The 24,642-nt window shown below is 46.4% G+C and overlaps 2 protein-coding genes across 2 annotated transcripts in view; one reads left to right on the forward strand and one right to left on the reverse strand.

Annotated features, from left to right (window-relative positions):
- The first annotated feature begins 1,253 nt into the window (after positions 1 to 1,253).
- On the forward strand, positions 1,254 to 12,155 carry NME3 (NME/NM23 nucleoside diphosphate kinase 3). The gene is made up of 5 exons (XM_032231415.1): positions 1,254 to 1,401; positions 3,500 to 3,630; positions 4,241 to 4,342; positions 9,353 to 9,465; positions 11,184 to 12,155. The coding sequence occupies exons 1-5, from the start codon at positions 1,359 to 1,361 to the stop codon at positions 11,302 to 11,304; spliced, it is 510 nt and encodes a 169-aa protein (XP_032087306.1). The 5' UTR covers positions 1,254 to 1,358; the 3' UTR covers positions 11,305 to 12,155.
- A 5,265-nt stretch (positions 12,156 to 17,420) lies between these two features.
- The window catches only part of MAPK8IP3 (mitogen-activated protein kinase 8 interacting protein 3), a 67,946-nt gene continuing 60,724 nt past the window's right edge, over positions 17,421 to 24,642 (reverse strand). The window contains 6 exon segments of the mRNA XM_032230860.1: positions 17,421 to 18,014; positions 19,057 to 19,200; positions 21,076 to 21,258; positions 22,081 to 22,119; positions 22,469 to 22,582; positions 23,524 to 23,695. Coding sequence (XP_032086751.1) covers positions 17,893 to 18,014; positions 19,057 to 19,200; positions 21,076 to 21,258; positions 22,081 to 22,119; positions 22,469 to 22,582; positions 23,524 to 23,695 — 774 coding nt within the window. The 3' untranslated portion in view covers positions 17,421 to 17,892.

Below are 24,642 nucleotides of genomic sequence, written 5' to 3' on the forward strand. Positions count from 1 at the left end.
GAAGGCTCCTGTAAGTCGCTTCTGGAGCGGCTCTCGTCCATTAGAAATACACACAGTGCTGCTGCCATCTAGCGGTCGGCAGGTTGATTGTTTCAGGCTTTATTACAATTTAAATCAATTAGCCCCCTTTTAATCATTTTTAATTTTTAAACAATACAGTCAATTGTTTGTACTGAATCAAGCCTCCCCGGACCCCAATTATATTCTGCAGCGTTTCTCAACCTTCATCATAACTTTTATGCTGGACTTCAACTCGCAAAAATTCTCCAGCCAGACTTCTTTAGAAGAGCTAAGGTTGAGAAATGCCGTTTTATAGGGCCATGCAAGTTATGGAACATCAGAATAGAGTTTTAAAAAGTATCCAACACAAGAAGCCAGAAGGGATGGCCACGACCTGTATCGCGATTAAGACAACATAAGAGAAGTGATTTGGATTGCAAGGAGCCGCAGGCGCGCGCATCCAGGATCCAATGTTGCAATTTTCCTCAATAGGAGAGGAAGGCAGGGAGGGAGGAAAGAAAGGAAAATAAAAGAAAGAAAAGAATGAAAAATGAAGGAAGGAGAATGAGAAAATGAAGGTAAGTAGGTGGAAGGAAGGAAGGAAGGAGAACGAGAAAAGGTAGGTAGATGGAAGGAAGGAAGGAAAGAAAGTAAATGAAAAAGGGAGATAAGAATGAAAATGGAAGGAAGGAAGAAAGATAATGAAAAAAGGTAGGTGGAAGGAAGGAAAGAAAAGAATGAAAAAAGAAGGAAGATAAGAATGAAAAAAGGCAGGTAGGTAAGTAGGTGGAAGGAAGGAAAGAAGGAAGATAAGAATGAGAAAACGTAGGTAGGTGGAAGGAAGGAACTAAAGAAAGAAAAGGAAAGGATGAAAAAGGAAGGGAGATAAGATGAAAAAGAAAGTAAGGAAAGAAGGAAGATAAGGATGAGAAAACGTAGGAAGGTGGAAGGAAGAAAATAAAGAAAGAAAAGGAAAGAATGAAAAAGGAAGAAAGATAAGAATGAAAAAGGAAGGAAAGAAGGAAGATAAGAATGAGAAAAGGTAGGTAGGAGGAAGGAAGGGAGACCGTTTAAAGCAGGGCAATCCAACTTGGCCACTTTCAACCTCTTGGCCACGTCAACTCCCAGAATTCGCCAGCCAGGCTGGGCATTGAAGCCTACGGGTCTTCTGGGCGAGCCTTCCGCGGTTTTCAACTGCGCGCCCCCCGAGGCCAGAGTCCCGGGCAGAGCTCCTCCCTTGTGGAAGGCGCGTGCACGCGCCCGCATGCATTAAACCCAGACACCGGCCGGGCAGGGCTTCCCTTCCGGATTCCCTGCGCGTCCCCGCCGCCGCTGCTGAATTGCTGCTGACTCCCATCATGATTTTCTTGCTGGCTTTCTTTGCCAGCATCTTCCAGACAGGTGAGCAGGGAGGCGAGGGAAGGCGCCAGGTGGATGGATGTCTCGTTAACCGGGTAACCATGGCGTCTTCTTCTGCTCTCCCTTGCCCCCCCCCCACATCCCACCCCCAGGCTGGGTATCAAGGCTTCCCGAAACCCCTAAGTCCTTTCTGGATCCGTCTCAGGGTGAGGATAGGGGTTTTGTCTTTCTTCATCTCCTCACGTGCAAACGACCCCCCAACCCTCCTTCTGAGTCCAGAAAAAACTGCAGGGGATTGGAAGCCTCCCCCCTTTTGCAAATGCCTCTTCCAGGTTAATCTGGAATTAAAAGGGGGAGGCAGGGGGGAAGCTCACTATCAGACAAGAGGGAGTCACCTTTTCTCACCCGATTGGGCTGGGCAGGAAGGAGGGCAATAATGAGGCTGCGGTTTATGGGGAGGCCCTTGGGATGCTGGCCTTGAGCTGAGGCTTAAAAACATCTTTATACACATGCTAACCGTTTTCGTCTTATTTATATCTCTATCTAAATATGTTGTCTGCTTATCTTTTAGCCTTCGTTTCCAAACTCCTTTTTTCCCCCCTCCAACCGTTGGTAAAATACTTCCCAAATCATATAATATTTCGTTTGCTCTTTCTCCTTAGTTAGTATGTGTGCGATGAGAATAATGGCCTTGAAAAACAGTGCTTTTAAAAAAGTGATTTGATCCTCACAACCACCCCTTCGCTGCCACCGTGATTCGAATCCAGGGGCTTGGCAACTGGCATGTCGCGGCATCCTGGCATCACGTGATTGGCATTTGAAACCTCCCCAGCCGGTGGTCTCGAAGGTGCTTTTTTTCCCAAGAGGCAACTGGACTTCCTTGGTTTTTCTTGGAAGACGTTTCGCTTCTCGTCCAAGAAGCTTCTTCAGTTCTGAGTGGATGTCCTTCCAGTCCCCAACATCAGAGCTGAAGAAGCTTCTTGGATGAGAAGCGAAACGTTTTCAAAAGAAAAAGCAAAGTCCAGTTGCTTCTTGAAAAAGCACCTTTGGGACAACCATGACTTAAATGACTGAGGATCTCCATTCCCAGCTTCTTTTTTTTTGACAAGCAAAGTCAAGGGGGGGAGGGGGGAAGCTAGATTCACTTAAAGAGGACATGATTCATTTAACGACTGCAGTGAGTCACAACAACCGTGGCAAAAAAAGATGGTAGAATCAGGCAGGACCAGTGGTGGGATTCAAATAATTTAACAACCGGTTCTCTGTCCTAATGACCAGCTGGGTAGGCGTGGCTTGGTGGTCATGTGACTGGGCGTGGTCAACTCAACGTCACTCAGGTCAATGGGTGCCTTGCCTTAGCTGTGACAATGTCATAAGGGTTAATCGGAGAGGCAGTTTCTGTAAGCAGGGCAACAAACCAGAATGTTTCCTTCCTGCCTTCCTTACAGGATGAGCCCTGTAAATTGGGGAAAAAAACAAAAGGAGATTTCTTCCAACAACCGGTTCTCCCAACTGCTTAGAAAGTTAACAACCGGTTCTCCCGAATAGGTGCGAACTGGCTGAATCCCACCACTGGGCAGGACTCACTGAACAGCTGTCTTGTTTAGCAGTGGAAATTCTAGACCCCATTGTGGTTGTAAGCTGAAGACTGTTTATAATGAGAATGACTTGGTATCTCTGCTATCCAAACCAATGATAGGCAGCTTACCAATAAAGGAGAATATCTGTAGTTCAGGGCTTGAAATGAGGGGTCCTTGGTGCTCTCTGAGCTTATTTGTTTTCTTGCAGACGTCTCATGAACCAAACTAGGTAACATCATCAGTGTTGGAAGAAGTGAGGTTTACTCTTGGTTCCTTGAATACTCTTCTCTAGCACTGATGATGTTACCTAGTTAGGGTAATGAAATGTCTGCAGGAAAACAACCAAGCTCAGAGAACACCAAAGACTCCCCAATTCTCTTCCTCCTCTCTGCAAACTCCACTCCCTTCTAGCACTGATGGTGTTGCCTAGTTAGGGTAATGAAACGTCTGCAAGGAAACCAGCAAGCTCAGAGAGCACCAAGGCCCCTTCATCAGATATTCCTCCGTCTTTTGACATCTTCATATCTTGCCAGGGCATAATGCCTGTTTCTTGTTTCCAGCTTTTACAGGGGTGAACGAACGCACTTTCCTTGCCATCAAGCCAGATGGGGTACAGCGACATCTGGTTGGCGAGATCATCCGGCGCTTTGAGAAGAAGGGCTTCAAGCTGGTGGCGATGAAGCTCATGCAGGTGAGAACAGCCAGTGGATGAATGACCCCTCCCAGAGGAAATAAGAGAGGAGCGAAAGGGGAGTGGAGTTTGCAGGAGACAAATTAGTTCGCTTAATTGGTTCGTGACTCTCCGAGAGTCCTTACCAAGTTTTACAGATATCGGCCTGGCAGTTCTTCAAGCCAGAGAAGGTCTGTGACTGTAGATCCTCCCTTGAAAGACTTTGCTGGATGTGAATGAGAAAAATTCACAGTAAAATAATAAAAGGGGGTTTTGCCCGGACCAAGAGTTTGCTTCGTGCTCGAGAAGCCTCGGTCAGAACACAGGATTCAGACAAAATGTCAGATAGATATCAAATGTAGAGACTGAATCTGGGCATCTAAGATCTTTTTATCTCTTATCTTGTATTATCGGTATTGTAGCTTCTTAGCCACACTGTAGAACAGGTGACCTTATCTTTTTGTAAAAAAAATCTCTTCTTTTGAACTTTCAAGTTCCCGTTGAAGGCGAGTTTGGTGATGAAACCGCTCAGCATTCTAATTCCTTCCCAATCTGCAAGTGGGATCTTATTTAGTATCCAGTGTTTTTACAAACATCTGTATTGATTGCATCTGACGTGTCTTCTGCTCAGGCTTCGGAAGAGTTGCTGAAAGAACATTACATCTCCCTCCGTGAGCGTCCTTTCTTCAACCGCTTGGTGAAATTCATGAGTTCGGGACCGATTGTAGCCATGGTGAGGAACAGAGAGAGGAGAGGCTAATAGCTGATAACTCGGGTATTTATTTATAGGGGGAAAATGTCCGGACCAAACATAATTTCTAACGTTGGATTTTCCCCCTTACCAGAGGGAGCCCCCTTGTGGAGCACCGTGAAGCCTTTACTATGGCAACTCCACTGAGCTGTACAGTAGATGCCATTTTACAGCAGTACGGTAGAAGCCATTTTAAGGCACAACAGGTTGTATCTTGATTTTGATTTTTGATTTTGATTTTATTAACATTTGTAGGCCGCCCTTTTCCCTGAGGGGACTCAGGGCGGCTCACATAAAATCAGGGAGGGGAAGTACAAACAATGACATAGACACATATAATAAAAGTAATAAGCAACATACATTCATCATTCGGGAGGGGTAACTATCCTTGTCCCCAGGCCTGACGGGCTAGCCAGTTCTTGAGGGCTGTGCGGAAGGCCAGGACGGTGGTGAGGGTACGAATCTCCACGGGGAGTTCGTTCCAAAGGGTCGGGGCTACTACTGAGAAGGCCCTCCTCCTTGTAGTTGCCAGCCGGCACTGGCTGGCCGATGGAATACGGAGGAGGCCCAATCTGTGTGATCTAATTGGTCGCAGGGAGGTGATTGGCAGGAGGCGGTCTCTCAAGTATCCAGATCCACTACCATGCAGGGCTTTATGACTAATAGCACCTTGAAGCGCACCCGGAGATCGACAGGTAGCCAGCGCAGCTCGCGGAGGATAGGTGTTATGTGGGTGAACCACGGTGCACCCACAATCACTCGCGCGGCCGCGTTCTGTACCAGCTGAAGTCGCCGGATGCTCTTCAAGGGCAGCCCCATGTAGAGCACATTGCAGTATTCCAGCCTAGAGGTCACAAGGGCCCGAGTGACTGTTGTGAGTGCCTCCCGATCCAGGTAGGGTCGCAACTGGCGCACCAGGCGAACCTGGGCGAATGCCCCCCTAGTCACAGCCGTCAGGTGGTGGTCAAACGATAGCTGTGGATCCAGGAGGACTCCCAAGTTGCGAACCCTCTCTGAGGGGCATAAAATTTGACCCCCCAGCCTGAGTGATGGAATATTGGTCGAATCTTTGGGAGGGAAACACAACAGCCACTCGGTCTTTTCTGGGTTGAGCACAAGCTTGTTAACCCTCATCCAGTCCATAACGGCCTCTAGACCTCGGTTCATCACGTCTGCCGCTTCATTGAGTTGGCACGGGGCGGACAGATACAGCTGGGTATCGTCCGCATATTGATGGTATCTGATCCCGTGCCTACGGATGATCTCTCCCAGCGGTTTCATGTAGATGTTGAATAGTAGGGGGGATAAGACCGAGCCCTGAGGCACCCCATAAGTTAGGGGCCTAGGGGACGATCTCTGCCCCCCCACTAACACCGACTGCGACCTGTCCGAGAGGTAGGAAGAGAACCACCGCAACACGGAGCCTCCCACTCCCACCTCCCGCAGTCGTCGCAGAAGGATACCATGGTCGATGGTATCGAAAGCCGCTGAGAGGTCAAGGAGGACCAGGATGGAGGAATGTCCTCCATCTCTGGCCCTCCAGAGATCATCGGTCAATGCGACCAAAGCGGTTTCTGTGCTGTAACCGGGTCTGAAGCCTGACTGGAAGGGGTCAAGATAGTTTGCTTCCTCCAAGGACCGTTGGAGCTGAAAGGCCACCACCTTCTCAACAACCTTCCCAAGGAAGGGAAGGTTGGAGACTGGGCGATAGTTGTTAAGAACAGCTGGATCCAAAGATGGCTTCTTTAGGAGGGGTCTCACCACCGCCGCTTTCAGTGCGGCGGGGAAGTTCCCCTCCCGAAGAGAGGCGGTCACAACCGCCTGGATCCAGCCTCGTGTCACCTCACTACTGTTAGAAACCAGCCATGAGGGACACGGATCCAGTACGCAGGTGGAGGCACTTACAGCCCTCATGGCCTTGTCCACATCCCCGGGGGTAACATCCTGAAACTCAACCCAGAGATGTTCCACCTGATCCTCTTGTGCCTCGGCTGGAACTGCGGGGATGGAGTCCAAGTCCGACCGAAACCGAGCAATTTTGTCCGCTAAGAATTGGGCATAATCCTCAGCTCTGCCCTGCAAGGGTTCCCCCGCTTCCCTTTTATTTAATAGGGAGCGGGTTATCTTAAACAGGGCGGCTGGGCGGGACTCAGCGGACGCAACCAAGGTGGCTATATGAGATCTTTTCGCTGCCCTAAGTGCCCTGGTGTATTCCCTGGTGCAGGTGTTTACCATTGCTCGGTTCGATTCGGACTTATCGGACCTCCATCGGTGCTCTAGGCATCTCCTCCGGCGCTTCATCTCCCGGAGTTCCTCGGTGAACCAAGGGGGTCTCCGGGATCCGCTGACCCGGAGGGGCCGTAGTGGCGCAATCCGGTCGAGAGACTCCGATGCCGCCGAGTGCCAGGCAGCAGCCAGAGTCTCCGCCGAACTGTGGGCGAGGGTATCCGGAATAACCCCAAGCTCCGTCTGGAACCTCATAGGGTCCATCAGTCGCCTGGGGCGGAACCACCTGGTCGGTTCCTCCTCCCTACGGTGGGGGTTTGGCCTCCGGAAGTCGAGCCTCAGTAGGCAGTGGTCTGACCACGACAGGGGTATGGTCTCACTACCCCTCAGACCAAGATCACACATCCACTGCTCCGAGAGAAATACGAGGTCGAGCATGTGACCCGCTGAGTGGGTTGGGCCCCGAATTACCTGGGTCAAGCCCATGGCTGTCATGGAAGCCATGAACTCCTGCGCCCCATCAGAGTGTTCACCGAGCGATGGCAAATTAAAGTCCCCCAGAACCATAAGCCTGGGGAACTCAATTGCCAGCTCGGCTACTGACTCGAGGAGCGAGGGGAGGGCTGCTGCAACGTAGTTGGGAGACAGGTACGTTAGCAGCAGGCCCACTTGACCCTTGAGGTCCAACTTCACCAGCAGAGTCTCACACCCGACAAGCTCCGGAGCAGGGACCCTACGAGGTACTAGAGACTCCCGGATAACAACAGCCACACCGCCACCCCTTCCCTGGGCTCTCGGCTGATGAAGCACCTGAAATCCTTCTGGGCACATCTCTACAAGGGGGACTCCTCCTTCTGTGCCCAGCCAGGTTTCAGTAATACATGCCAGGTCTGCCCTCTCGTCTAAAATTAAGTCCCGGACGAGAGGAGCCTTGTGAACAACAGACCTGGCATTTAGCGACAACAGCCTGAGGCCAGGGTCCTGACTACCCGCGCCATCTGGCCTCGGAGTGGGACCCATAGGGCCGGAAGGAGGGATCTCTGTGACGTAGCGAACCCTCCTTCCCCGGTAATGGCCAGCCCTAAAGTCCCCGCCATACCTGCCCCTCCCTGTTATGACCGTAATGCCCCGACCCACTCCCGTGGGCGTGGTTCCCTCAGCCACCCCTATGGCTCCCGCATTCCCCGGCAGGCCCTCCGAATCAGTCACACTCATATATTCACTCAGTCAGTCCCCACGTGGTAATTAAAACACAAAAATACAGCAAAATGGAATAATAAAAGTGGGATCATTCATTCTATCACTAGCAATCCCATGCACTCACCATACCAATAAAAATTAAGCTTAAAAAATTAAAAATTACGGAGCACTGCAACAGTGCGCTATCAGGCGGTGATGTAACAAATGAGGAGGGAGCTGCTCCGTTCTTCTCCCTCTTCTATGTCCCAAAGGAAAGTCCACAGCTGGAAGGCCAGAGATTGATGATATACAAGGCAGTCGCATGTGGGGGGGGGCAAGGCAAAAATGCCTGATGTTTGTAAGCAGGGTCTGTCCAGTCTTGTCCCTCTTAAGGTCCCAGAGGAGGTCAGCAGTCCACGTAGAAGACAGTCTCTTTCCTGAGATTATATAAGGTCCATAGTCCAATGGGCCAAAGTCTGAAGCTGGCTCCAGCTGCTCAAGGCAGAGGGGGAGAAAGCACCAGTTTCCTTGGTGCCAAGGCCTTGTCCCTACAGCTTAACAAAACACGCATCCAAAGGGGTGTTATGGGTATCTTACACACACACACACACACACACACACACACACACACACACACACACACTGTATTTGTTTCCAGAGGGTAAGTCATCTGTGTACAAAGTTTGGTTGAAATTGCTTGAGGCGTTTCAGAGTTATGCTGGAACATATACACATACACACAACCATATGGCTCTGTGTGTGTGTGTGTGTGTGTGTATGTGGATGGATGGATGGATGGATGGATGGATCATCTTGTACATGAGTGACAAATTTAAATAGATTGATAGATGATGGATAGATAGATGATAGATAGATAGATAGATAGATAGATAGATAGATAATATATTGTATGTGAGTGACAAATTTAGATAGATAGATAGATGATAGATAGATAGATAGATGATAGATAGATAGATAGATAGATAGATAGATAGATGATAGATAGATAGATAGATAGATAGATAGATAGATAGATAGATAGATAGATAGATAGATAGATAGATAGATAGATTGATTCTCCTTGCTGAGAGACAACAGAAGTCCAAGGACTAAGGTAGTTTTCCAGACTCGGCCTGAGATGTTTGTCAAGCCAAGGCAACATTGGCCAAGTGGGACTTTTGAGTGGCAAGAATTTTTCCTCCTCCATTTACAGAGGCCCCAAATCTTCTTGATCCGACATTTCTAGGGCAGCCTCAAAACAGCTTGAATTTAAAAAGCAGTACTGGAATTTTTCACGACTAAATATTTTGGTGCACATTTTCTGGAGGCTTTGTTGCGTCTTTCTTAGGCACTAACTTTTCCTTAAGACTTACTGGCTTTGAGAAGATGCCACAATCCTTCCTGCTAGTTGGCACAGAACTTCCTTGTGTGCCTTCTCTACTTCATCGAGAGTTTTATTGATTGATTTATTTTAAAAAGCAGGACCCTTTACCAAAATTACATTATTCCTGCAAGAACTTTTGGGTAGCTGAAAGAGAGACGCATCGAAGTTGTGGCGCTTGACCCTTCTTCGTTCCCTTTCCACAGGTTTGGCAAGGACAGGAGGTCGTCAAAATGGCACGCACGATGATTGGCGAAACGAACCCAGCCGATTCCAAACCTGGAACCATCCGAGGAGATTTCTGCATCGAAGTGGACAAGTGAGTTGACAAGTCCTTAGTCCTCAACATACGGCCCCAACTGAGGCCAAGATTTCTGTGCTAAGCGAGACACTTGTTTAAGTGAGTTTTGCCCCGTTTTATATCGCCTTTCTCGCCATAGTTAAGTGAATCGTTGCAGTTGTTAAGTTGGGAATGAATCTGGCTTCCCCATTGGCTTTCCTTGTCAGAAGGTCGCAAAAGAGGGTCATACATGACCCCAGGACACTGCAACCATCATAAGTATGAATCGGTTGCCAAGCGTCTGAATTTTGCTCACCCGACCGTGGGTATGCTGCAACGGTAACTGTAAGTAAGTCTGAAAAACAGCCGTAAGTCACTTTTTTCAGTGTTGTTGTAACTTAGAACAGTTCATTAAATGAACTGTTATAAGTCGAGAACTGCTTGTAGTTTCCTTCTATTAACAGGCATCTGTTCTAGACTGGAAGTCCCTAAGGAAGCCAGCTGTTTAAAGGGATAAACAGCAGAGCCTGGTTCTTTCAAAGGACTCTTGGCTTGATATTTATTAACAAACTCTGCATTGTTAGTGGTTGTAACATCCTGACTACCATCACCAGATAATGTCAGAGCCTGCATACGTTTATCAAGTTTAGTAATAGCAATAGCCCTTTGTTCTGACTCCCCTCCATCCAGTGAGTAAGGCCGACACAAGCTTATTGTTAGCCACACTTTATTCACAGTAATTACTCACAGACAAGATGTTGGCAGCAACTCAGACTTCCACAAATAAGAGATACAATACACACAAGAGCTTCTCCAGCTTGGTATAAACGGTTGTGTCCTGCAAAAGGTCTCCTCCCAAAGTCTCTTCTTATATACTCTCTTGGGAGGAGCCAAATCACAACCACCTGGGCCTGATTATCTCTTATGAGTCTGTCTCCATAATTGCCGCCTTTGTTTCTCCGCCCTTCTCTGCCGGGCGTCAGGGACAAGCTCCCTTTGACTTTCACCACTGCTCCATGCCTCAGGCGCCTCCTGGTGGCCAACCAGCCTCTCTGGTCCCTGCTCAGAGTCTGAACCCTGCCTAGGGTCTTCCACATCTTCCAGAGCCGATTCATTGGGTCCCTCGCTATTGGAGTCCATTGGCAGCTCCAACGGCTCCTGCTGGGCCACAACACCCTTAGACTTTTATACCGCTTCACAGTGCTTTACAGCCCTCTTTAAGTGGATTACAGTCAGCCTCTTGCCCCCAACAATCTGGGTCCTCATTTTACCTGCCTCAGAAGGATGGAAGGCTGAGTCAATCTTGAGCTGGTCGGGATCGAACTCCTGGTAGTGAGTTAGCCTGCAGTACTGCATTCTAACCTCTTGGGAGGGAGGGAGGAAGGGCAATAGCAACGGAAATAGCACTTAGACTTATATACTGCTTCACATTGCTTTACAGCCCTCTCTAAGCAATTTTACAGAGTCAGCGTATTGACCCCAACAATCTGGGTCCTCATTTTACCCACCTTGGAAGGATGGGAAGGCTAAGTCAACCTTGAGCCAGTCAGGATCGAACTGCAGGCAGCTGGCAGTCTGCAGAGGTAGCCTGCAGTAATATTGCAGTCTCACCACTGCGCCACTGCAGCTCTTTGAATATCTTGCTTGGATATCATTCAAAGATAAAATAATGTAGCTACAATTATATAATCTCCGAATAAGAAGGGCTGTCCTGGTAGATTCCACTTCCTCTTACACCACCATTTCTTTCTCTGTAGGAACGTGATTCACGGCAGTGATTCGGTGGAGACTGCTCAGCGAGAAATTGCACTCTGGTTCCGTTCCGAGGAGCTGATCTGTTCTTCGAAAGATAGCAGAGAGCACTGGATTTATGAATAACCATTAAAAATAATTTCTTGGGGTTCCCCCCCCCCCAGACTTCCCCATCTGGGAATCTTCTGAATGTATTGCACACTGACTCACGTCAAAAATACAACATTGGTTGAGAAAACCTGTTCATGTTAGAATAATATCTGCGAGCTACGAAAGCACAAATACGCACAAGTCTTCCAATCAGATATTAATTCTTCAAATGTCCCTCTTACATTATTAAGCTTTTTTTCTCCCAGTTTCTTATTTGGCTCGTTTCATTGCTTGAGCTGTCTGGACAAAGCTGGGGAAATGTTTCTTTAACCTTTCGTCTTAATTCTCCAAAAAATTCGCTCCAAGATAAAAAGAGAGCAATGTGTAGCTTATGTTTGACTACCGAGCAATGAAATAACTTGTTCCCAGTTCACTGGAGGCAGAGGGAACAAAACCTTATGATCGGTTTCTGGGAGGTGTTTCTCCCCCTCCTCCCCAGTTTAAATGCTTAAAAACTAATCTCATTCTCTTTAGGGGACAAGAATGGTTGAAAAGGCAGAATTTCGGGCACTGTAGTGTGATTTTTCCACCTGTGTAAAGTTAGTTATTAATACTTCAGAATCAGAAGAATTCATTTTTAATGCTATGCTCCTGAGATTGCAAAAAAATGTATAGAACAGGAAACAAATGAATGCCTGCTTAAAAGTGAGAGATCTGCAAGATTTATAGATTTTTATGCTATTAAGTTACCAACTGAAATGCTGGAACGAGACGCACAGCTAATATTTGCAAATATTTTCCGAGGATATTTGTTTGTCTGTACAAGCTTATTGTTTTTCAACACTGCATTTTTGTTTTGTAAAATAAAACATGGGAAAGGTACCCGTTTTCATTCCTCCCGTTTTCAGAGAGGTGGTGTAATTAGAGCTTGTGGGTGGCTGAATCTGGGCGAAGGCAAAGAAGAAGAGGACTGCCACCTTGAGGGATTGCAAAATAAGGACTCCGGAAGCAAATGGAGAGGAGCGAAAGTGGCAGTCGTACAGTGGAAGAGAATAGCAACAGCAATAGCACTTAGACTTATACATCGCTTTGCAGTGCTTTACAGCCCTCTCTAAGCGGTTTACAGACTTAGCCTCTTGCCCCCAACAATCTGGGTCCTCATTTTACCCACCTCGGAAGGATGGAAGGCTGAGTCAATCTTGAGCCGGTCAGGATCGAACTGCTGGTAGTGAGTTAGCCTGCAGTACTGCATTCTAACCTCTTGGGAGGGAGGGAGGGAGGGAGGGAGGGAGGGAGGGAGGAAGGAAGGAAGGAAGGAAGGAAGGAAGGGCAATAGCAACAGAAATAGCACTTAAGACTTATATATTGCTTTACAGTGCTTTACAGCCCTCTCTAAGCAGTTTTACAGAGTCAGCAGAAGTAGCCTGCAGTCCTGCGCTCTAACCACTGCGCCACCTTGGCTCCTATTTTTGTGTATTTGTAGCTCTGCACTGAAGCCCTCTGAGCTTGGCGGTTGACTTGCGGACGTTTCCTTACCCACATAGGTCAGATCATCCGTGCCAGAAGGAAGCAGGGTTTGCTCTCTGTTTGTATACAAGTGGCTCGCCTTGTTGAGAGGAATTTCTCCCCCAAAAAATAGCTCTATTGATTAGGCCATTTACTATTTAAATGACTATGGAGATTCTCCGTCATCCAGGTCATGGCTGCCCCAAAGGTGCTTTTTTCAGGAGGCAACTGGACTTTCTGGGTTTTTCTTTTGAAGACATTTCGCTTTGCATCCAGGAAGCTTCTTCAGCTCTGTCTGGATGGTGGGGAACTGAAGGATTTACATGTACTGCTGAAGCTGTCTGCAAGGAATATAAATCCTTCTGTTCCCCACCATCCAGTCGGAGCTGAAGAAGCTTCTTGGATGAGAAGAGAAACGTCTTCAAAGAAAAACCAGAAAGTCTTGTTGCCCCTTGAAAAAGTCTGAATTGTGATCACATGGCCGTGGGGTGGGGTGGGGTGAGGGTCATAGCTTTGAGGATGGGTCGTAACTCACTTTTTCCAAGGCCATCATAACTTCAGAGCATTGTTAAATGGTGGTAAGTCAACTAACTATCTGTACTTTGAATTTGTTTTTTTTCTCTGTTGGGACAATGTCAGAAATAAAATGAAAAGGCATTAAAAACTTGACTCAAAAACTGGTGAGAGCAAAGTTCTTAACAACTACTTTGTTTTTGGTTTTCTAAATGAAACTATGTGATCTTACTAGGGCTTCACTATATATGCTCTGGAACTGAATGGAGACATTTTTAAGTAATTATTGTTGTTAAATTGCGTACTTGCTATTCTGTAGGCTCTCTCTCCCTCCTTCTGACTCTGTAATTAAAAGCAGAATTTAAAAATAAATAAAAGAAATCTTACCTTCTTCTGGTAGGGGTGACTACAGAAAAGCATATCACGTATAGTGAAACTCGCAGGTCTTGAGATCTCTGTACATTACACTCCCTTGTAACTGGTCTTTGTTTTATATAAAAGAAAAGAAAACCCTTAAGAAAAAAAGCACTATTTACTATTTGCTATTTACTTTGATTAGTTTACCAACTTAAACAGAGCACCTCCTTGCCAGCAATCAACACCCAGATAAACTGAGATTAAAACAAGGATTGAAACCAAACCAAAGATCAATCAGTAACCAACACTGCAATGAAGAAACTACCAACTCGAACAAACAAGCAATAAACAGCAGCCTAACCAAGGAACTGCCAAGGAAAAACAATTCCCTACCAACTTGGACAGGGCAAGCCATTAGTACAGTATATAAATAAAGAAAACAAACCCTACCCCCTTCTGGCACTGATGATGGTACCCAGTTGGGTTACGAGATGTCTGCCAGAAAACAACTCGCCTTAGGCAGGGTGGGGATCATGGATTAAACCTACTTACCTTTGTTATCGGTTTAAAAATGTGGGCACGCGCACACACACACACTCAGTTCACTTGCACACACCACTTCCACACATGCGCAGAGCATCAAAAACGAATGTGATGTCCTGGAGGGTGGATGGAGCCTGCTACTGAGCAAGCTTGAAAGGTAAATAGAACAGCGAAGTGGGGGGGGGGGAATCCGCTGTGCCACGCAATTTAATTACCTAAAAAGCAGGAAACCCTGCTTTCTAGCTAATATAAATCGCGCATCACAGCTGATCGTCGGAAATACCAGTTTGCCGGACCCAGCAGCATTTTTTTCTGCTACCGGTTTGGGCGAATCGGTAGCTTTTTTAAAACTACTGGTTCGGGCGAACCTGTCCAAACCAGTAGCATTTCACCCCTAGGTGGGATCCTACCGGTTTAACAACTGGTTCACCGCTGCGTCCGCATGGACAATTTACAGAAAACACATTACTGCTGGCAAGGAAAACAGCTGAGGCGTGGCAATCCACTTCTGCCGCGCCGATCAGCGGGGCTTCGGAAAGGGAATACAGGGGATTATACCACAGGGGCAGGTGGGCTCGCCCACTTCAAAGTCCGAGTGAGCCGGTTCGCTCCCAGATGATAGTCGGAGCTACCGGTTCGCTCAAACAGGTAGAATCCCACCCCTGACCTGAGAGAGCACTCAGGACTCCACGGTATGTCCGAGCCACTTAGAATGCTAAATGCACCCTTGACGACATCACTTTTTTCCCACCGCTGCGCATTCCAGTAAGAGACGGAGGCCTCCGTCCTTGGCCATTGCATGTGGGAAGATGCTTCCATCTTTTTCAGGGGTTCAGCAATGCTCTCAGACCCGTGGCGGTAATACATTTTTATTACATACAGAACAGATATGATTTTTCAGTTTGTTTGGTAGCACGGGAGGGAGAAAGCACAAGAGGAGGTTGGTTTCCATACAGCTGTCTCTTTACATCTTCAAACAAAACAGCAGAGTTTACAGCCTCAAGACACATTTTTTTTTAAAAAAAAAAATCCTTTTATAACGACCAAGTCAACTTTACATACATCACAGTGGAACTGCAGCAGGAAAGGTCTCTCTGTGAGGTCCCTGAAGTCAGCATTTCTCCAGGCTGGCTGACCGCCCCCCTAAAAAAAAGGGGTACATTCTTTTTTGGGTGCTGTTTCCTCCACGCCATTCACACGTGTGTGCTTCTTTTTCAACCTGCTCCCCACTGCAAAAGGGCTCGGGAGCAAATGATGCAGCAGACAAGCAAGGTTAGGACTAGTAAGTAAATGCCAGAAAAATGAGGGAGGCTGGAGGCTTCATCAAACTTTAAAAACAAACAAACAAACAAACTCAGTTTCAAATGTATGTAAGGACAGGATATGCTCTCGTGCCTTTGCTACTTGTCTCTGTTTATTTTTATTTTTCCTTTCCAGAGTTTCTTAACTTTGGCCACTTTTAAGAAGTGTCGGCCTCAACTCCCAGAATTCTCCATGATTTGATTTCTTAAAGGAGCCGAGAAACATTGTTGTAAGGTGCCCAGCCTAAGCGCGCACTCTCTCTCTTTATATGTTGGTTTATTCATTCTCCCCCTTGGGAAAATGCAGTGCTTGGTAGCTTTACCCAGAAGCAAATCCCATCGAACTAAGAACAGCTGACTTTCTTTCTGAGACATGAATAGCACTGCGGCTTCAATCAACCGTTCATTTTTTTCTCACGGAGCCGATTTTGTTGCTTGGATGGGTTTGTATCAACCTTCCTCAACTTGCTACCCCCTTTGTGTTAGAAGGACAACTTGTGAATTCCCTTTTGGCCAGGTGGATTTAGAGTTTTGGGGAAAGGTAGTCCTGAAACCTCTAGGTAGGAGGCAGCACCTGGTGAACCACGGCTGATCTCCAAAAGCCAAGCAGGTCAGGAGACCTCCAACTAACCCCCAGGGTTGTAGGCCAGACTGGGTAGTTGAAAGAAGGGGAAGAAGAAGCCAACGCGGATGTGTTGATGAAGACCCTAGAACAGGGGTCAGCAAACTGCGGCTCTGGAGCCGCATGTGGCTCTTTCATCCCTCTGCTGCGGCTCCCTGTCGCCGGTCAGCTCCACAATTGATAGGGCTTTTGGTTAGGACAGGTAGAGGAAAAAGGATGCCACGCTAGGAGAAGACTCTATGGTGGTGGTGGTGGGAAGCGGACTTCCAGTCGGCTTAAGAATTGAATAGGGGGCTCCCAGTTAGGGACCTTTGTGGCTCTTTGAGTGTTTAACCCTGCCCTAGAAGCTGACTCACTGGGGGAATTGCCTTTATAGACCCAGCTGGAAGGCAGCCAGCTGGGAAAGGCTAGAAGAGGATACTAAGACCATCTGGGATGGTCCTGGGATCTGAAGTTCATCAGCCTTTGAACCACCTCCAAACACTGCATCTTCATAGAAGGTAAATTTCCTCACCTTAGCAGCTTCTTTGGACCTCAAACTCTTAACACTGTCCTCATCTGCCTCAGATTTCTTTTGCTACTTCTACAAGTCCTAATCTAAGAAGGAAGGCCTTCTGAACCTCCAGCTGTCCTCCACTTCCCCTCTTCCCTACTTCCTTCTCCCGGACAATTGCCTCTCTCTCTCTCTGCAGATTCCACTCCTACATTCTCTGACCCATTTGTCTTCCATGTTTGCTCGATTTCTCTTAGTTTCTACCCTGACTCTTCTCTTTCCAAGATAGATAACCTGAAAGGTTTGGTGACCTATATTCCTGCAGCTCCCAGCAGAGCACTCCCAGATATATCAAAGGTGTCTTCACCCTCCCAAAACATCCATCCAACGCAGGTCTGGAATACTGCAATATTTCAAGGAGGAAAAAGGTTCAGATTTTTCTGGCTTGCTGTAGGCAAGATCCCCAACACTCATCTGGTAAACCCTTATTATCTTTACTGCATCTCTATCCTTCTTCACCTTCAAAGAGCCGCAGAACGGTTTCCAGACTGGTGCCTAGACCACGGTGAACCAATTAAAATAAATTTAGCAATGGGAACTCATCCTGTGCCCAGAGCGCATAATTCTTGATACAACGCCAACTGCTGACATGTGGCTATTGTTCCCCAAACATACCTGCAAACTTTCCCGGTACAGATTTTAAGATACTTTAACCAAGTTCAGATCGCTTCCAATGTTTGTGCCTGGACCTCACAGAATAATTGTGAAGGAGAAAGGAAAGGGATGTTGGTTGCTCTCAAAAACATCTCGCTCATACTGGCTTGGAGACCAATCCAACTGTCGACACAGTTTCCATGGTGGCAAAGGGAGTTAAGCCAGTTAAGCAGTTCATAGGTACTTTTCTCCATGCAGGTAGGAAGAAAGGAAGGAAGGAAGGAAGGAAGAGAAGGAGGGAGCTGCCTTGGATAGTGGTCCAGTCCTTCTGAGCCAAGGGTGTGTGGTCTTCCTTTGTGTCTTGACTTCTGATGCAACAGACTTCATCCCAAAATTCCCTCCTGCCGGAGAGTCAACAGTAACCCAGCCAGTCTAAAAAGTCCCACCAACTCAAGACCATCAACCTGGAAAGAGAGGGAGCCACTGATATGGCACAGGAATGGTTGTAGTTATCTGGGATCGGACAGGCCAGCGGTTAGGAATTATGCAAAAGTTCTGTATGTACATATTGGCATTCGGGAAGTGGGTGTCAGTAGAAGGGAGAAAATTATACTGGCAGCAGGAAGAAGAGAGGCTCATTCCGGGATGTAGGACACCTGCCAGACAATGATGTGGCTTCGTTCAGCCTTGGAGAGGATTGGCTTCACCTGGGCAACGTCGCCGGTGTTTTCTTCGGTCTCGTCATCTTCTCCGTCTCCTTCAGAAGGAAGAAGAGCAAAAGAATAGAGGGGGTTGGAGGGGTCAAACTCGATTTCATTGAGGGCGGCATCAGGGTTGCGGTTGACCTCTGGGGGACTGGGGTGGGCATGGCCAGCTTGACGTCACTCGTGTCAGGGGCACCTGTGGTGGCCCAAGTGCTCTGCCAGTGAGAATGGGCTCCCAACTCCAGGGAAAGTATACTGCAAAATCCCCATTCCCTTCCTACTCCAGGGAAAGGATGCTGCAAAATCCCCATTCCCTTCCTACTCCAGGGAAAGGACGCTGCAAAATCCCCATTCCCTCCCCACTCCAGGAGAAGGATGCTGCAAAATCCACATTCCCTTCCTACTCCAGGGAAAGGATACTGCAAAATCCACATTCCCTCCCCACTCCAAGGAAAGGATACTGCAAAATCCCCATTCCCTTCCTACTTCAGGGAAAGGATGCTGCAAAATCCCCATTCCCTCCCCACTCCAGGAGAAGGATACTGCAAAATCTCCATTCCTTCCCCACTCCAGGGAAAGGATGCTGCAAAATCCCCATTCCCTTCCTACTCCAGAGAAAGGATGCTGCAAAATCCCCATTCCCTCCCCACTCCAGGAGAAGGATACTGCAAAATCTCCATTCCCTCCCCACTCCAGGGAAAGGATGCTACAAAATCCCCATTCCCTCCCCACTCCAGGGAAAGGATACTGCAAAATCCCCATTCCCTCCCCACTCCAGGGAAAGGATACTGCAAAATCCCCATTCCCTCCCCACTAGGCTGCTTTACAGCTCCGTTCTCCTGTGCAGGGCAACAGAAGAAGACCAAGCCGATCAGCTGGGAGGTAGCAATAGACCGACCATCAGATGGGACTTGGAGGCTGGGACGCAGCGAATAGATCAGGGGTGGGGCCAGTCAGAGGTGGTATTTGCCGGTTCTCTGAACTACTTAAAATTTCTGCTACCGGTTCACCAGAACCGGTCAAAACCAGCTGAATACCATCTCTGGTCATTATCCTCAGCTGTGGCAATAGACAAAAATGTGCTGCGAAACTCACCAATCCGGAAGTCTATGTATCCTTCACCTCCACTTAACACGAGGACATTTTTCAGCTTCTGTCCTTCCTCCTCAATGGTATCTGTGCTGGGGTTCTCTGAAGGACTATCCAGGACACTCCCATTCAATGTGGCAAGGACATTCCCTAGAAGAACGTAGAGCTAATTAGCAGCAGCTCTACCCTAACCTTTTGAGAAGCAGACAAGACTTTGGAAGAGTAGCTTGAGGCAAAATGAATCAGGATTGGCACGGAAATGGTAAAGTTTCCCCCCCTTGCACGTATGTGCTAGTCATTCCCAACTCTAGGGGGCAGTGCTCATCTCTGTTTCAAAGGCGAAGAGCCAGCGCTGTCCGAAGACGTCTCCGTGAGACGTGCATTCTGAAAAGAAAACTGGGCCACCAACCATTGCTTTTAAGCGCAGCTTGTGGCTTTCTGGAGATTCTGGTTGATTACAGTGGTTGCTCTTTAATCCTATGACCTTTTATTTGAGAGTGATCCCTGCTGTATTCCATGGGTCATATTTCTGGATAAAGGTAAAGGTTCCCCTCACACATATGTGCTAGTCGTTCCCGACTCTAGGGGGCGGTGCTCATCTCCGCTTCAAAGCCGAAGAGCCAGCGCTGTCTGAAGATGTCTCCGTGGTCATGTGGCCGGCATGACTAAACACTGAAGGTGCATGGAACGCTGTTACCTTCCTACCAAAGTGGCTCCTATTTTTCTACTTGCATTTTTTACGTGCTTTCGAACTGCTAGATTGGTAGAAACTTGGATGAGTAACAGGAGCTCACTCCGTTACACAGGATTTGAACCATCAAACTATCAACCTTTCTGATCGACAAGTTCATCGTCTAAGCCACTGAGCCACCACGTACCTTAGTGTCATAGATACAGTGATTCAAACCTAGCGGTAAATACAGTGTTGATAACTGTTTTGTTCCCTTTTTTTGTTGCAATCAATATTTATTTAGTCAATGGTCAGAAAAATTTGGGAGACTAAAACAAAGAGAGTGAAGCAAATAAATAAAATAATATACTAACAGCTAGCAAAATAAATCACACAATATAACATTCCCTTCTCTGTTACTATGTCAACGCAGTTGTTACCCAAGTGATAAATCTAAAACGTTAATGTGTAAAATGAAAACAAAAACTATTTGTTTCTCAGCATTTTGGCTAAGATCAAGTGCACTATATGGTCCCTTTTTTGCAGAACACTTACGTTGAGCTCACAAATTACCAGAATTCTATGTATTTGTGTAGAAATCTTTCAGATGGAGAGAGTAGAGTAGAGTAGGGTAGGGTAGTGTAGAAGAGAAGAGTTAGAAGGGGCCTTGGAGGTCTTCTAATCCAACCCCTTCTTAGGCAAGAAACCCTAAACCAGACAAATGGCTATCCAACATCTTAAAAACTTCCAATGTTGGAGCATTCACAACTTCTGGAGGCAACTTCTTTTCCACTGATTAATTGTTCTAACTGTCAGGAAATTTCTCCTCAGTTCTAAGTTGCTTCTCTCCTTGATTAGTTTACACCCATTGCTTCTTCTTCTACCCCTCAGGTGCTTTGGAGAATAGTTTGGTTCCTTCTTTGTGGATTAGATTGATTAGATAGGATTAGATTAGATTAGATTAGATTAGATTAGAATAGAATAGAATAGAATAACAGAGTTGGAAGGGACCTTGGAGGTCTCCTAGTCCAACCCCCTGCTTAGACAGGAAACCCTACACCACTTCAAAGGGTTATCCAACATCTTCTTAAAGACTTCCAGTGTTGGAGCATTCACAACTTCTGGAGGCAACTTCTGTTCCACTGATTAACTGTTCTAACTGTCAGTTCTAAGTTGCTTCTCTCCTTGATTAGTTTCCACCCATTGCTTCTTGTCCTACCCTCAGGGGCTTTGGAGAATAGTGACTTTGGAGAAAATGAGTAATATTTTGCACCTGTATAAATGGAACACAAACTGCTTGGGGAAAGTTGGTGTTTTAAGTTACACAAAGAAAGACGGAGAGATGCACCACTGACCAGGTACGGAGACAAAGAACTTGACCGCATCACGGTGTCCATGGAAACAGAGTTGGGCTTGCGCCATAGAACAATAGGGGATAAAGCTACTCGTGGACTTGTCGTTGCTGTCATCTCCACCATAGACATGGATGACACCTCCAGGGCGGCTCCCCTCTCCGGATGTTGGCGATGTCTTGTTGGCTGAGACCAAAGGAAGAGAAAGGGAAGTCAACAAGCAAGGTGGAAGAAGAGGGATGGTTTTTCCCCATTGCAGGTATTAAAACTGATTCATTCATAACTTCCTTTCACAGGGCATCTGGGAAATGTTATGGATAATCTCCAGGGGTGGGATTCAGCCGGTTCGGGCAAACCGGTAGCTCCGACGATCAGCTGAGTGAACCGCTTCATTCCGACGATCGGGTTGGCCAGCCCAGCTTGCCCTTGCACTTTACTTATCTATATCCTCTCAGCTGATTAGCGTGTCAGCTGTGTTACTCCTCTGAAGTAACATGGAAGGTAAGCTTTGGTAAAACTGTACACATACGTGCAGCATGCAGCGCACATCAGGTGCATGTGCGAGCAAAGCGCGCACGCTAACAGGCAATCACCGAACCGGTTGTTAAACTGGCAGGATCTCACCACTGATAATCTAATCTCGTGCTTTCAGGCAGTGTGGACTATAATCATCTCCAATTGTGTCATCCATTGATTCACCCCACTATTTCACCTGTTCCATTCCCCGGCAATTTCTTAATGGAAGGGGAGGGGGAATGAATAAATGGCCCAAAGGAGAGTAGTCAGCAGATGAATCAAGGGATGGAAAAATGAGTGGAAAGCTTAAATAGCCAAATCTAGGAATCCCTTGTTGGTTTAGTACAGGGGTCTCCAAAGATGGCCACTTTAAGACTTGTAGATTTCAACTCTCAGAATTCACAGCCAGCCATGGTGGCTGGGGAATTCTGGGAGTTGAAGTCCACAAGTCTTAAAGTGGCCAACTTTGGAGACCCCTAATTTAGTACTTACCCCTGAGCCCAAGGAGTTGACCTCGGTGAAGGACTACAGCTGAGGCAGAGGAGACAGTGAGGAGAGAGAAAAAGAATGGATTGTGGGGAGAAAAAGAAAAGCGGTTAGCTAAAAGAGAATCTTGACAGAAACACGTATCATTTTAATGTCAATCATTTCTTTCTTCACAGACGGAATAGATAACAGATTAACAGAGTTGGAAGGGACCTTGTAGGTCATCTAGTCCAATCCCCCACCCCCACCCAAGCAGACCCTACACGATTGTTGACAGATGGCAGTCCGGTCTCTCCTTGAAAGCTTCCCGTGATGAAAAGCATTAGAGAAAATTCTGACGTTTCTTCATACAACAGAGGAAATGATTGAAAACATGCAAATGCCAACCACTTACTCTCGGTCAAAGGGATAGAAATGACCACTCCGTTGCCCGTGCCGACCCACAGGCGATTGCCAGCGATGAGTAAAGCTGTGATCCGCACAAAGGAGAAACCCAATTTCCCAGTCCCTGAATAGGAGAGCAACATGTCATTGGTTGGTATCATGCAAGCAACCCCAAAAGAACAAGAAAGATCAAAAACCATTAGCTAGCTACTGTAGGAAAGGACCAGGCTGAGCTGGAAGGCAGGGTTAAACATGTCGTTAGCTTGGAATCCTTACATAGTCATATGAGACCTCTATTCAGCTCCCAGTGAATTTCATTGACTCTTTATCTAGTGCTAATTTGTTTTGGCCATTAGTAGGTCAGATTCTTGTGTAGATGTAGGATGGAATAAACTTTTAACGCTTTGAACTCATCTCTTGTTCTGGCTTACTTGGGCTTGAGAGCTATTTAAGCAAGCTCGCTGGGGACTTCAAGGCAGTGGTGGGATTAAAAAGAATTTCCCTACCGGTTCTGTGGGCGTGGCTTGGTGGTCATGTGACTAGCCAGCAACAAGAAGGCACCTCACAGAGTCATACAGAGCTCAAAAACCAACTATCACACTTTCACAAAAATAACACAAAAGCTACGCAACTGACTCACACACCAGGCAAAAGCAGCTGGACTTCACACACACAAAAAAGGTTCCCACAATCATCGTGCAGCACAGCTGATTGTCACAGCTGATCGTCGGGACCTCTTTTTAAACTTTTTTTTAGCATTTTTCCCGAAACCGGTGGTAAAAAAAATGCCTTAAAAAAGTTTTTTTTTAAGTTCCAACGATCAGCTGTGCGACAATCAGCTGTGCCACATCATTGTTGAGAACTTTTTTTTTACTTTTTAAAAAATTTAAAGTGCTAGAGTGAACCAGTAGCATTTTTGCTAACAGTTCGGGCAAACTGGCCCGAACCGGTAGCATTTCACCCCTGCTTCAAGGGCCATAGGAGGACTATTGAGGGAGGCAGCGCTAGGCACACGGAGCAGCAAGGAAAAAGAACTAAAAGGCTTCCAATGCCATTTCATTTTACCTAACATTTTGCTGACGTAGGGCTCGATATCCACATCCTGAAGATGTTGATGAGTGTGGGCATGATAGAGCCGTAGAGTGGAGTCCAGACGGATGGAAACCCAAACGCCATCTCCAATCCAGGCCAGCTGCCGGATCTGGCTCTCCCGACGAGGATGGGCATCGAAAGACTTCTGGAAAAGCATCAAGGAAGGAAGCTTTGATTTTGTGACAGTTACAAACCTAACTTTCTTTGGTTTCCTGTGTGTCCACTAGCACATCGCAACTTCAAATATCAGCCGCAATATTTTAAAATGATAAGCTTTCCCAATAATGATCTCAGTTGCGTTGCTTAAAAGTAACTTGCATTAACAATGATAATACTGTATACATATATATTAGATTGATAATATGAGATTTTATATAATTTGTAAGTGAGGACTATGGAGAGGATGCACAAAAGTTTTGTAACTAAAGATGAACAATTTTATAAAACATGGGACTCATCAATGGTTACACAAAGAATTTTATAAAGATGTATTACTACTGGATGGATTTAGGATGATGTAATGAAATGCCATAATATAAATTTACTCAAAATTTAGAATATCTCACATAAAATGAAGTAATGCTAGTTATAGTCAAATCAATGTTTAATAATGATAATAATTGTATACGTATATATCAGGTTGATAATACGAGATTCTATAGAAATTGTAAGTGAAGACTATGGTGAGAATGTACAAAGGTTTTGTAACCAATCGACACACTGTACGAAACTGGAAGATGGTTTTATGTTTTATGTTTGTCTGTACTTGTTTGTTTAAAAAAAATGTTTTTTTAAAAAAGTAACTTGCATTACGTAATCTATTAATCCATAAGCAGGGGTTTTTTGCCCCCCAAGAAAGAGCTATTGTTGACGTCTGACTGGCACAAGGGTGGCACACCCCAAAGTAGATGGAGTCAAGGATTCAGCCAGGCCAGGACAAAATCTCACCTTGATTTAATTTAAATGTATTTAAAAGTGGAATAAATAACATCAGTGAGGTCTTCCCCCCCCCCCCATCATTTGTTTGATACATTTTCTTTTCTGGCCCATGAAAAATTACAGTTTGATTACAACTCCAGGAATAGTTCAGGA

Source organism: Thamnophis elegans, chromosome 14, assembly GCF_009769535.1.
Source record: "Thamnophis elegans isolate rThaEle1 chromosome 14, rThaEle1.pri, whole genome shotgun sequence".
Taxonomy (NCBI): Eukaryota; Metazoa; Chordata; class Lepidosauria; order Squamata; family Colubridae; genus Thamnophis; species Thamnophis elegans.

Bases quoted from the DNA above. Each gene is read 5' to 3' on its own strand.
- NME3 (XM_032231415.1), top strand. From the start codon at position 1,359: ATGATTTTCTTGCTGGCTTTCTTTGCCAGCATCTTCCAGACAG. The intron at 1,402-3,499 runs GTGAGCAGGGAG...TCTTGTTTCCAG, and splicing joins TGCCAGCATCTTCCAGACAG to CTTTTACAGGGGTGAACGAA. The intron at 4,343-9,352 runs GTGAGGAACAGA...CCCTTTCCACAG, and splicing joins CGGGACCGATTGTAGCCATG to GTTTGGCAAGGACAGGAGGT.